Source organism: Pan paniscus, chromosome 1 (genome assembly GCF_029289425.2).
Source record: "Pan paniscus chromosome 1, NHGRI_mPanPan1-v2.0_pri, whole genome shotgun sequence".
Lineage (NCBI taxonomy): Eukaryota > Metazoa > Chordata > Mammalia > Primates > Hominidae > Pan > Pan paniscus.
Genome location: NC_073249.2, coordinates 129,644,984 through 129,659,151, shown reverse-complemented (window position 1 = coordinate 129,659,151; position 14,168 = coordinate 129,644,984). Strand labels below are relative to the sequence as shown.

The following is a 14,168-nucleotide window of genomic DNA, read 5'->3' as shown; positions in this document are numbered from 1 at the left end:
GTAAATTATAAGATGCAAAATACTCACCTTTTTAGCATTAAGTTTTTACAGTGCTCCTTAACATCCAACATTTAACTAGTTACATAAAGATGCAGTGTTTTCTATATATTAACATATTATTTCACATTTTGTTCATTAGGCTTTTGAAAGTATTTTAGTATGAAGGTTCCATTTATTGTATCCAAAAATAAAAATAGCATCAAAGTCTTTTTGCAACTCCCCAAACACAGTTAGTGAATAATGATCATATGCTAAAAAATGTAAAATGCAATTTGTGCCGTGCCCCATTTACTACAAAATCACTACGAACAATGCATTTTGTACAGTATATTGCTCCAGGGAAACTGGATCGGCATCAGGAATGAATAAAGAACACTGCATTTGAAATCAGCTAATTCTGCTTCAGCGCTTTTAAAAACTATTTGTTATGATATTACTTCCTGTCAAGCACATAATGTGATATTTTCCCCAATAAAACTAAACAGTTGCTATAATTTCAGCTTCCCTCATTTTCCACTTTTTAAACACTAAATATTTAAACAATGCAGACCTGGAAGTCTCTAGCCAGTCGTCTGATCCATGCATCTCCTTGCCTAAGGTATAGTAACTATCCATACGGGGGCCTGTTATGTCACACTGACATACTTAGTGGCAGCTGTCAAGGTCCTTACCTGCCCACAGGCCAGGCCCATTCCTCTTTCTCCCATGCCATGTGGACATGATAAATTTAACTCCAGGGCATCTGCTCCAGAATCCTTTAAACAAGAAAGGAAAATGAAAGAAAAGGCAAAGCTTTATTTATATACCAATAGGCTTTCACCGTTGATAACACAAGTCACATTTGTCAAGTGTTAACTATTGTTTTCTGCATCACAGCTATCTTGTGAGGTATAGTCTCTCTCTCTCAAATTAAGGTCTATATAACAACCACCACCACAACAACAATCACACACCAAATATTTACTGAGTGCTCATAAGGGGCCACTCACTGCTCTATATGTTTTATATTTGTTACCTCTAATTCTCATAATCTTTGTATTATTATGCTACCAAGTTTACAGGCATGTGAACTGAAGCATAGGGAGGTTAAATGACAAGCTTAGTTATTAGGTGACACAGTAGAGATTGTCACTCAGATCTGTTTGACATCACATTTATTCCTTCCTAAATAGCTTCTATTTTTATGGACACAAATCTTACTAATTATGGATAACTGACGCTGGGATTAGGCATACAAACAAAAATGTAGTAGGCTAGCTAGAATGAATAAGCAAAATGTAAAATGTTTTTAACAGAAAATCAACATTATCATACTTAAAAACAGTTTGTCTAAGAAATAGGAAGTATTGATAGTTTTGTCTTAATTACTTAATAGGAATCCTTCTTATTTAAATCATTAATTCCTTGGTATACAAATAGATCTTGTATAAATGAACAACATAATTCATTCTAAGTATTCTTGGAATACTTTGAGAATCTTAGAATTCATGGGAAGTCTTCTGTAAAGAACATGAAGAATAAACAAAACACTTTTAAAAGTTATTATAGGCCAGGCACAGTGGCTCACGCCTGTAATCCCAGCACTTTGGGAGGCCGAGGCGGGCGGATCATGAGGTCAGGAGATCGAGATCATCCTGGCTAACACAGTGAAACTCCATCTCTACTAAAAATACAAAAATTAGCCGGGCATGGTGGTGGGCGCCTGTAGTCCCAGCTACTCAGGAGGCTGAGGCAGGAGAATGGCGTGAACCCAGGAGGCGCAGCTTGCAGTAAGCCGAGATCGCACCACTGCACTCCAGCCTGGGACAGAGCAAGACTCCGTCTCAGAAAAAAAAAAAAAAAAAAAAAAAAAAGTTATTATAGTGGCCGGGTGCAGTGGCTCACAACTGTAATCCTAGCACAGTGGGAGGATTGCCTGAGCTTAGGATTTCAAGACCAGCCAGGCAACACAGTGAAACCCCATCTCTACCAAAATACAAAAGATTAGCTGGGTGTGGCGGCCTGTGCCTGTAATCCCAGCTACTTGGGAAGCTGAGGCAGGAGAATCGCTTGAACCTGGGAGGCGGAGGTGGCAGTGAGCTGAGACCATGCCACTGCACTCCAGCCTGGGTGACACAGCGAGACTCCAGTTCCAAAAAAAAAAAAAAAAAAAAGTTATTACAGTAATTTTAGAGATGGAGGAATAAACTAGCTGATTCAAATTTTATATTCTTTTACCTAACTTCTATAATTTTTCCAGTGCTGCGGTTTATTTTTCGGTAAGGCCAACTAGAAGCTTGAATTGGTTACAAGAGTATTTTAACAGGTTTATCACATGCAAAGGCTTAAAAAATAGTTCACTACTTTCTAAGTACACCAGACCTTTCTTTAGGGCAACAGTTGTTTCTTCTTTCTCTTTCCTTCCTAATTGTTTAAGATTTTAGCCTATTTTTTCCTGCTTTGTGAATTTTAAGTAGGACCTCAACAAATTTAAGAACTCCAGCTAGTCATTAGTCGGTTGATAGTCTTGCCTATCTTTATTCATTAGTGAGTCTGCTTTTTCTTCTTCACATTTGTTAAAGTCCATTTGATCATTGAGCCTGTTTTTAACATGGTTTCATTATGGTTTTGCTTTCCTAATCTGATTTTAAAGGTCTTCATGTTATTTGAGAATTGCTGAAAACCATGCTACTCTTTCCTTGATGGTTTGGTAGTGAGCATGGATGAGCACAGCCTGCTGAACCCTGAGTTCTAATCTTACGCCTGTAGCTAAGGAATTGGGGATGATTTGGACAAGTCAGTCAATCTTCTTTGTCTCCACCTGCTCAAGTGTCAACTGTGGATAATATGACCTGTCTCAAAACCATGTCATGCGGTAATTACCAGCTTAGTGAAAAGATTGTATAGTGCAAGTATACACTTATAACATGTTTCTTATTATTTCCTGGTTACTTCAAATATTTCCTTTAGACTTCTCTATTTAACTGAAATGCAGCAATTAACAGCAAATCAATTCAACATCATTTTGGATTAAATAAGGCTTTGCATAATAATTTTATACATATTTACATTATGCATATTTCATTTCAAACTTACACCTAGCTACCATACTACACAATAATAGCTTACATTAATTGAGCATTTACAATATGCCAGATACTTTACTATGTCCTTTGTATGTTTTATCTTACTTTATCCTCACAGCAACTCTAAGAGGTAGGATATATCATCATTATCATCATTTCTACTTTACAATTGATAAAACTGAGACATAAAGAGTTCAAGTGATTTATCCAACATCCCACAGCTTATAGCTGATAGTAGGGTCTTGAACTCAAGCATTTTGAGTCTAGGACCTGCATTTATACCCACTATTATAATTTACTACAAATCACTTATTTTATGGCTGGAGTTGTCATAGTGTGTTATGAAAAACATAACAGCTCAATATCCTTACAGCTTCCAAGCTTGAAGTAAAAATTAAAATATTTTAAAATCACCTGTTCAATATAAAATTTTTTCACTGACTAATTATTATAATTTCCCCAACATTATACACATATACAAATGCCCACTCACCAAACACACCTGGCAAGGCCTTTGAAATGTGTATCCAAGCCTCAAAAACAGACAATGCTGTTCAAGGTGACACCATGAGAACAGGAACATTCATGTGGCCTCTGCTTGAAAATTCCTGTCTCAGGATGCACACCACCTTAAAAGGCAGTTAATTCCATTTCCAAGCAACTCTAACCATTCAAAAAGCCTTAATTGCTGAATTAGCATGAAATGTTAAATTAACTGAAATTGGGCATGCATTCTGATTCTTGTTAGTCACAAGCTTTTTAGTTTAGTCACTTACCCAGAGTTTATTCCACCTCACCTAAATGGTTGTAAAATGAAATATCCTAGTGATGGCAGTGACATAGGAAATACACTGTTACTAATTTCCTACATTATCTATTTATCATCCATGTATACACAGTAGAGAGAGAGAGTTTGTGTGTGTGTGTGTGTGTGTATATATATATATATATATACATATATATATATATATATATATATATATATATATATATATGGTGTGGACTCTGAGCCAAACTATAGGTTTGAATCCCACTTTTATTCCATCCTAGCTGTGTGAACTTGAACACATTATTTCACTACTTTTGGCCTTAGTTTCCTCAAAAAAAGAAAAAAAAAGGAAAACATCAAGTCAGAGATAAGGTAGAACTCCAAAAAATATTAAAAATTAAAAATAAAAATATATTTTAAAAGTGGAACTAAGTCACAGAGTTGTTGTTGTAAGGTATAAATAAATTTGATATTTGCACAGAAGAGTTCTAGGGAGATGTATTTTTAAATGTTTCCAAGGCTAACACAGGAAATGAAAGGTGCCAAAAAAGGAAGTTTATTTTTTACAGTTTTAAGTAAACAGAAAAGAAAAATAAGAGCTTTAACATATATAAGAGTTTAAAGAGGAGTGATAAAAAATAAAAGTAAATGACTTCTGGAATGTAGTAAATACTATAAAGGTGTATACTATCTATCTAAATACTTTATCTATCTACCTATCAATCATCTATCTATCTAAATACTTATCTATCCATCCAAATAGACCTCTGACTTGTCCTTCCTCTGCCTTGATATGAAAATGATTTAAGATAACTCACCTGGTCCTACATTGTCTATACCTCAGGAGGGAAAGGAAAACTACCCTGAGAAATTCTTGGAATATGACAGTGGCATAGTTTTTAAAATTCTCTGAACCACTTTATAAAAACACCCAGAGAAACTAAGGTGGCAAAACCACAAACTCTTGTGCAACATATACAATGAAATCATGCACAAAGCATTTCTCCTCTCTTCTCCTTCTTTCCTTACCTCTTCCTTTCTTTCCCTTACCTTCCTGATCAATACAGCTCTAAAGTCATTGGTCAGGCAGGGCAAGACAGGTGAGCACGAGCATTTGAGGAGGAGCCATGAGGGCCCAGTGTGGGATGTCACAGCCTAAGCGGAGCAGAGCCAGAAGGATGTCTACATGGCCAGTGGCATGGTGCGGTATATCACGGTCCAAGTGGGAAGGGAAGACGTCCGTGGGTGATAGGGGCTGGCAAAGGACATCAGAGCTCAAGTAGGGTGAGAACAGTGTACTGTACTGGGGCATGAAAGGCACAATTATTGGATTCCCTCTTAACTTCTTCTGTTAAATGAATACATGGGGTCAGATGTTGACTTTCCAAGTAGCAATGCTATCCTCTAGTCTCAACTATCCAAAACTGGAGTTAAAGTTCTCTGGGATCTTAAACCTCTCTGAGATAGACCTGGGACAGGTAAAACACTCTTGGCTTGGGCCCCACTGGATGTAAAGTCAGTTACTATCTCTCATCTCCAGCTGCGTGTCTATCTCCTGTGATTCCATTCTGTCCTGTTACTGTCCCTGTTCAGAGACTTAACATCCAACTGGTCCTACATATCTCTGTAATGTGCCTCTGTTTGATTTTTACCTCAAACTATTTGGGATTTCTAACTCTCACAGCTATTTAATTCATGACATATTGCTGTCCAGATTCAGGTAAAGAAACTGATAGGAAGCTGGCTTGTTAGTGTTTTAGTGTTTTATTTTGGCCCCGCCAGGAATAGTGTGGTCACTTGGTTTTAATGCCTGTGCCTTTCTGCTGGACCTTCCTTGTCTCTTCCTACCAAAGGTGGTCAGAACCTTGGCAATCTCTCATCAGGTACCTGACTTAAAATCATCATCACTGGATTTTAAACACTTCAAGTTCATGGGTGCCAAATAAAATACCATTCTTCCCATTTATTCTGTAATGGCTTCCTTTTTGTTTGTCACATGGCAATACTCGAACTGTATACTTCTTTTTTACTTCATTCAACAAATATCTGCTGGTAGAGAAAGCCTTGTGCTTGGAATTGAGGATTAAGCAGTGAACCATGCAAGGGTCTCGAGCCCCACGGAACTTGCTTTCTAACAAGCAGGACAGAGGAACTATTAGTAGTGGCCAATGACACAACTGTTAATCACCACTTTATTATATGCTACAGAGGAAAAACACAGACAGAGGTAGATCCAGATTTTGGGGAGCCTAATGCTTAAATAATTTGGAAAACCCTCTTTAAGGAAAAAACAATAACCAAACATTGTAAACACAGAGTTAGGTACAGGGACTTGCAAGTGGCCCATGCAAGTAAATGCCCTGAAACTTAAGCTTCATTAACTATCTGGTCAACTGGCCTCTGAAGACAGGGTCTTACAGAATAGGACAGGGAGGTTTAAACTATGTAGCCAGAGGCTCAGGACTGAGGAAGAGAGAACATTGCAGGCCAAGGGAACAGCAAAGGCTCTGAGTTGGGAACGTGTTGGAGGAGGAAAAGGCAGCGGGATCTGGAATGCAGAAAACAGACCCACAGTGACAATGGGGAGAGGCAGGCAGGGGAGGGGCCAAGTAGCACTTAATGGTCAAGTTAAGGGTTCTGAAATTAGGAAAGATGGAAACAATTTGGATTGGTTGAGAGCAAGAAGATTAGTGGAGCTATTGTAGTTAAACTTGGTAATGATGCATTTTGGACCACAGCCAATTATATGCTTCCTCAAATTTGATGGCCCTACTTGTCACCCAGGAATTTTGCCACTAGTTAAAGGGGAGCCCCAGTCCCTGTTGCTATCTTCACATCTCCTATAGTAACTGTCCACTCTCACAGACTCCCTCCAGATGAGAGTGGGTTGTGTCACAACCTCCACTGAGCCTGTCAAAGTGAGAGCTCCAGGAGCACCAGTGCCCAGGCCCCATCAGGAGGCTCTGGCCTTCCCCTACAATTCTGGGTTTAGAAGAAGCACCACACCCCATGCTAGCAAATCTAGCTTCCCTAGCAGCTGCCCTGAAGGGGCAGGACATGCAACTCAAAAGTTCAGAGGAAAGGAGAGCCCTACGGAGTGAAATGGGGCCAGTGAGAGACAGGAGACTGAAGGAGCCAGTAGACTCATTCCTTCCACTTCCTTTCCTAGAAAGTGATGAGAGAATGGGTGATTCTATCATCTTGTGAAATGATGTGCTATTCCCTGTCCCATATGACTGAGCAATTGGCTCCATTTCCTTGTGAAGTTGTGGCCAGCTCTGGAATGCACCATATTGCACTTGTTTTCCCTTCTTCCCATCTCATTTTTCTTTTCTCCTCAGTCTTACTGCTCTGAGATTGTATACTTCAATAAAGCTTTTTCACATTAACTTTTACTCGGGCTCTATTTTCAAGGCTGATTACAAATTACAAAAGAAATTGATTCAAGATCGACTACACTGGATTAAAGATCCATTTACAAGTGAACATTGTGAACCTTCAGAAATGGCTCAGTTTGGCATATATCTGATTGCTCCCTATTACTCATCTTTGTTTTGGCTAGCCAGGGACTTTATACTTAGTAGGTGTTTCATAAATCTTCTTTTGCAAAGAATTGGAGTAGACTACCAAGGTTCCAGAAAAGCAAGAGAGCCTGTGATAAAGTACCTGGATCAAGAAAACTAACTAGATTCTAACAATGCTACTAATTTGACACAAGCAGTAGAAACTTCTTTGTGGTGCTCAAAAACATGACAAATTCAAACCAGGTTGAAGAATATAGAACATGAAATGCATGTGCATTCTAAGGCTCTACTGCTCCATATGTGTCATTTCTGTTTCAGATGAAGTAGTAAAAAGCTGATAGCAGGTTTCCTCAGCTCTCCATTGTGTAATTCAAGAATTAATCTGCCATAAAGACAGTTTTATAAACTTAAGGTTTAGTATACATCATCACATCATAGCATTAGCTAAACTTGAAACAGTTGGCATGCTACAGCGTTGGTGTGGTGTCTCTGATTTCTTACATCCCTATATCACCACCCCAAAAGAAATGTACATGTTAGGTAGTACAGTAATTTTGACTTGAATATGTTTTTGTTGGTTTGTTTTAATGTGGGTTTTTCCATTGTAAGGAAATCTGTTTTAACCTGTTTTGAAGCATATTCATAAAACCAAAACCAAATACTGATTCTACAAAACGTTATTGGGTGCCTACCATATGAGCTGTGATGAAATCATGCTGCTTAATGCTACCCTCCTAGAAGCTGTGAAGGCCTGGGGGATACTTCCTTCATATGATATCTCCTGGGCTAGTCCAGACTTAAGATTATAGTGAATATTTTTATTTTTTAATTGACATTATCATAACCTCTTTTTATGTAGACTGCTCTCCTGTGGAGAGATTTCGCAGACTGTTTTGATTGAACAAAAGGCATACCTTTTCCTCCCTTCTTTCTTTTTTTTCTTTCTTCCTTTCTTTTTATTTATGTTTTTGCTACAGAGTAATTAGAAGGTGATATTAAATAAAACTGAAATTAAAGAAAAATATGAAATGTGAAAAATATCTTTAGGTTAGCTAGTTTGCTTATAATTAAAGGCTTTTGACTTATAAAAAGTAATCTTGTCTATTTAAAAATTAATGTCTAATATTGAAAAAAATAATTTTGAAAAGTATTTTGTTCTTACAGAAAGGCAGAGAAGCAAGCGGCATGATAAAGCCATTCATCATAGTCAGCTTAAAATTGGCAAAGCTCATGCCAAGCACGGGCTCTGTGGAAGATTTCATGGTCAATTAGGTAAATACATGTATCAAATGAACCCAGCATGGAAGATCATGAGGCCAATTACTGATCATGTTTAATTTCACCCCTCTAAGTCCCAGTAGTAATTTTTCCCTTCTCAGTTTTAAAATATCCAAATAAAATGTATAATCAACATTTTTGAACACTACAGACAGCTTTGCAATATTTTATAATGTAGCGTCAATTAGTTCATTGGTATAGTTAGATTTAGTCTTCTACATTACTGAGAGGTTTTCAAGGAACCCCAGCTAAGACTCTCCAGACTATTTTCCATGACAGCATGATGGACATAAGTGTATAATTTTAAGTATGTATTTTTCTATTTGAAATACAAATTTAAGGCACATGGTTACTTGTTTGCATTTGTGCAGGATTCAATTTATATTATGGAAAACCTGCTGACTAGTGTTCCATTCAGGAGCATTCTGTCCTGCTCTTTTATGAATGTCTGTATTCAAACTAGAATAGTATTAAATGAACCTTTTATACTTTAAATATTCAAGAGTTTTATATTCAAAATTTCTTCTCTTACTGTCAAACTAGTTTGCCTAAAGGCAAGGTAAGATCAAGTTAGACTCTCAAAGGTAGAATTAAATTTTATCATGGCATCCATCATAATATACAATTTGCTTAACATGCAAATAAAGAGTGTATGGATTCAGAGAATAAAGGATTTTTAGGTAGTGTGTGAAATCCAAGGGACCGCTTTTATAGAATAAATTCCTTTTAAATTTACATTTCCATCATTTTAATGAAAACACAGGGTAAACAAATTATAATAGAAATGTTTTAAGTTACATTTTCAATTCAATTTTACTTCTACTGTATTGTTTCTCATGGCAGCTCTTTATTTAAAACTAATAAAAATAGGAGAGAAGAAATAAAATAAATATATACTAAAGTAACCATTACCTCAGACTTCTTGGCAAGTTCCGTCCAGTCATTTTTATTGTAACTGCACATAATGCTAGCAATCACAATCTTTAAAAAGAAAAACAAAAGAATATAAGTTCAAGTAGTTATCCAGTTGTACACAAAGATATATTAATATTTACATAAATTTATAATGGTAAACTGTATTATAAAATTAGTTTTCAAACTGTTAAAAAATAAATCATTAGAAAATAGCAGGGTAGGATAGCAAAACACTGGATGACATTTGGGGCTTTGGAATTACATTAGGAGATTTTCTCATTTACTATCTGTGAACACTTGGGCAAGTTACTTAACTTTTCTGATCCTCAGCATTCTCTTTTTCAAAATAGAGATGATTTTACTGGCTTTGCCATCCTCTGAAAGTAGCAATGTAAATACATGCATGTACGTGAAGGGATTGTCTAATTATACAATGCCATTAAAATGTTGTTTGTAATTACTGGGATAGTGAAAAGGTTTTAAGTGATGGAAAAGAAAAAAAAATAGTGTCTCTTTCAAACATAACTCACTATAGTATACATAATAATATCTTAAATATTCATAGTGCATTATAGTTTTACATTTTATTATGTATTGATTATTTAACTACATTATTACAGAAATCCCATAATGGAGACTGTATAGAGTAGTAATTACCAACGCCTCCTCTGAAACTAGGATGTCCAGGTTAGAACCCTGACACTGTCACTTACTTGTGGCCCTGAGAAAAGTATTTAGTTTCCTGATTGGTAAAATATGAATAATCGTGCCACTTATTAAGAAAAGTAATAACAGAAATTGGCCAGGCGCGGTGGCTCACACTTGTAATCCCAATACTTTGGGAGGCAGAGGCGGGTGGATCACTTGAGGTCAGGAGTTCGAGACCAACCTGGCCAACATTGTAAAACCCCATCTCTACTAAAAACACAAAAATTAGCCAGGTGTGGTGGCGTGTGCCTGTAATTCCAGCTACTCGGGAGGCAGAGACAGGAGAATTGCTTGAACCAGGAGGTGGAAGTTGCAGTGAGCCAAGATCGCACCACTGCACTCCAGCCTGGGCAACAGAGCGAGACTCTGTCTCAAAAAAAAAGAAAAAGAAAAGAAAAGTAATAACAGAAATTGCTAAGACTTACATAGCTCTTACAGTGTGCTTGGCACTGTTTCAATGGTTTTTACTTTATTAACTTATTTACTCATTCCCAATGTTATTCTCCCCACTTTTTAGATGAAGACGCCAAGGCAATGATACCTGACAGTCATATAGCTGATAAGGAACAGCGCCAGGACCCAGAGCCAGGCAGTGTGACTGAGCGAGAGTCTGTGCTTTTAGCCACTAGGTTTTGCTAGCCCAAAGCAAATACTTGATACACGTAAGTAATTATTTCCTATCATTATCATTTAAAGACTATGAGATTGAGGCTGGGTGCAGTAGCTCACGCCTGTAATCCCAGCACTTTGGGAGGCCAAAGCAGGAAGATCGCTTGAGCCCAGAAATTCATGACCAACCTGGGAAACATAGCAATACCTTGCCTCCACAAAAAAATAGAAAAATTAGCTGGGTGTGGTGCCCTGCCCCTGTAGTCCCAGCCACTCAGGAAGCTGAGATGGGAGGATCACTTGAATCCAGGTGTTCAAGGTTACAGGGAGGTATGATTACATTACTGCACTCTGGCCTGGGCAACAGAGCGAGATTCTATCTCCATAAAATAAAAAAATAAAGACTAAGAGATTGAGACACAAAGAGTTTGTGCCAAGCTTAAAGTTGCAGAGTCTAGTGGTAAGAGTCCTCTAAAAGCCACTGTGCTCTCACTACATAGAGCTTTTTTATTTACTTTGAGAAAAAAAAAACAAAGATATGCTGTAAAAGTCAGATAAATGTTTTCATCAGGAGGATAGAAAGTTGTGACCATATTGGAGAGAGTTCTAAAAACCAGGGAAAGAAGCATGTCTTTAAAGTTTTTTTTTTCTTTTTCTTTCTGGATAGACTATAAACACCATGAAAGCTGGAGCTGCTCTGCATTAGTCATCATTTATCTACAGTAACTAGCATGGTATTTGGCACGTATCAAAGACTGAAAGAATAAATGAATGAGGTCACCAGAGGTTTAGGAGCAAGGGGTTGCATTATCAGCTAACCCTTTTAAAAAGAAAGTAGAAATGGATACCATAAGTTAGAGAAGCGAAAAATTAACAATTGAAAACTGCTGGCGATTATATGAGTAAGAGTGAAGAGTGATTAGGGCTGATTAAGGTATCTGTCTTGGTGATGAAAAAATAATCAGATATTAAAATACACAGGACTGGTCAACTAGAGAAGCAATTAAAAAGAAGGAAGCAAAAGATCTGAGAGTCTGAATCAAAGCCACTGAGAAATTCGCAGAACATTAGTCACAAAAAGGTTGAACAACGTTCCGAAATATGGAAGCCAGGAGAAACAGCAACTTTGAATAGATTCCTTAGAGAGAGGAACAAAGAGAAGAAAGTAAAAGTAGATGATGGATAGAGAAGGAAAATTAAGCATGCCAAATTATTGTTCATTGAGTTTAGGATTCAATTTTTTTCGTCTAGTGAAACTACAGCTTTTCAGAATTGGGGAGAAAAATGTAAGAATGCTTGTTCCATGGCCTTTTCTCTAGGGGCTAAAAAAGTGAGAAGTCATACTCCAGGCTTCATTTGCAAGTATAAAAGGGGCACCATGTAATTACACAGCTTCAGTTAGAGATGCTTTCCGCCCTTTCCAAGTGATCTAAGAGCTCAGGGATACTATGCCCTACTCTCCAGTTAGAAAAAAGATTAGGGAGAACTATCAAAGAGGGCACCAGATCTTCCAGGACTAGACCTAATACCTCTTGGTGTAGGCATTCCTTGCAAAAAAAAAAAAAAAAAAGAGAGAGAGAGAGATTAAGGACCTTATTTGAAAGGAAAAATCAACTGGGGAATGGGCAGAGCCCTGAGGCTTATTGCTAGAACTTCAAGGGCAGAGACAGATACGGAGATACAGACTGAAGAAAAAAAAAAATTAGCTATTAGATACTAGTTACCCTGTGGTGAAACTGATAAGCAATAGGCATAGATTTTTAGAAAATTTTTTTCTTAAAAAAAAAAACAAAATAAACAATAACAACAACCACAAAACCCCCACCTCCTAGCATAACAAAATAATCCCCCAATTCACATTCTCATGCAACTATGAAGTGGCTGCTCAATCAGCACAGTCACAGCATGTGCACCTCCCTCTCCAGCTCCCCTCTCAGGGTTCCATAGAGGACAAGAAAAACGTTTCTCGTGGGCTGAATCTAGCCAGGCAGATGGGTTGACCAAAGAAATCCACACCAGGGAAGCAAGGTTTAGCAGCCTTGACAGTAGGATAAGATATATCCTCTCAAGTAGGGACTAACACTGTTTCTCTCTTTTACATGGCAATTTTAATTTTAACAGAGCTATTTTTGCTTCAAATTTATATTGACTGTGCCAGGTTGGTTAATTTTCACCCTGTAGGTTGCTGAGAAGCATGAGGCACTACAATTGGACTTGATGAAGGGAAATAAATATCATACAGAGAGTTGTTCAGGACATTGCAAGAATCATGCCACTGAATGCTGGTGGGGCAGCCTCTGACTGGGGAGGGGTGACCACAGATGGGAGAGATATATTATGGTAAGCAGTGGTTTCCATTGTATGCTCTGAGCAGCCAAGCACTACCCTGTTCTCCTTTCCCTATCCATTGAAAGCAGACTGTATCTTCTTGCCCAGAAAGATGAGAAAGTATCCCCACCTGCACTAATCATAGGAATTAGTTACTCTGCTTCTATCAAAATCCTTCAGTGGAACTGGGAAAGTTAAAACTTTTTTTTTTTTTTTTCTCCTTGGTCACTAAACTGGAATGAAGTTTATTCAGAGCTGCTGGTGATCACTGATTCCTCATTTAACCACTTTCCAATCCCAAAGCTTACTACACTGGGAAAAAATAAAACAGAGACAGGAGAAAGTAGACAAACACACAAGATGGAGAGAGATCCCCTTTGCAGCCACTTTTAAGGCCGGGTGCCTCACTAACATATCTGCATATTTAAACTAATAAATACCACATTTTGGCTTAAGGAAATTCTATTTTTACATTCTTGTTTCTATGATTTAACAGTCTTGACAATTACTACATGCAAAACTAAAGTTGTCATTTTTTGAAGAAATTTTCAAAGCAATTTTTTAAATCAATTAAATTTCAGGAAAAATGACTTTATATTTATTTTTAAAATGTGAAATGGTCTAAGGATTCTAAATATCCTTATCTAAAGCCAGAGGATGGTTTGTGAAAATATGTGGTAGCATTCTATTTCTGAGAAATAAAGATGACCAAAAAATAATTTTACTTTTTATTAAAAGAGATAGCAATTTTTAAAAGAGTCAGGCTAAAAGACATTAACAGTAAAAGGACATTGGACATAATTTAATATTTATTTAATAATTAGAAAGCCCTTCAGTATTTTGCTGTACTCCGTTTTTAATCAAGCAGGAGGGAACAGATTTTTTTTCCTAAGAAAAAAAACAGAATGATGGATATTTTATATCGTGAAACATCATGCAATGTTATTAGAAATAAATACCCAATGAAATATA

General features: G+C 37.1%; 1 protein-coding gene across 6 annotated transcripts in view; it reads right to left on the bottom strand.

The window, feature by feature from the left end:
• The window catches only part of DPYD (dihydropyrimidine dehydrogenase), an 840,660-nt gene that overhangs the window by 290,574 nt on the left and 535,918 nt on the right, over positions 1 to 14,168 (bottom strand). For all 6 annotated transcript variants that reach the window (XM_055115757.3, XM_034931766.3, XM_008960543.5 and 3 more), the window contains 2 exons: positions 9,549 to 9,617; positions 672 to 755 (listed from right to left, as the gene is read on the bottom strand). In XM_055115757.3, the coding sequence (XP_054971732.2) occupies positions 672 to 755; positions 9,549 to 9,617 (153 nt within the window). The remainder of the gene's footprint in view (positions 1 to 671; positions 756 to 9,548; positions 9,618 to 14,168) is intronic.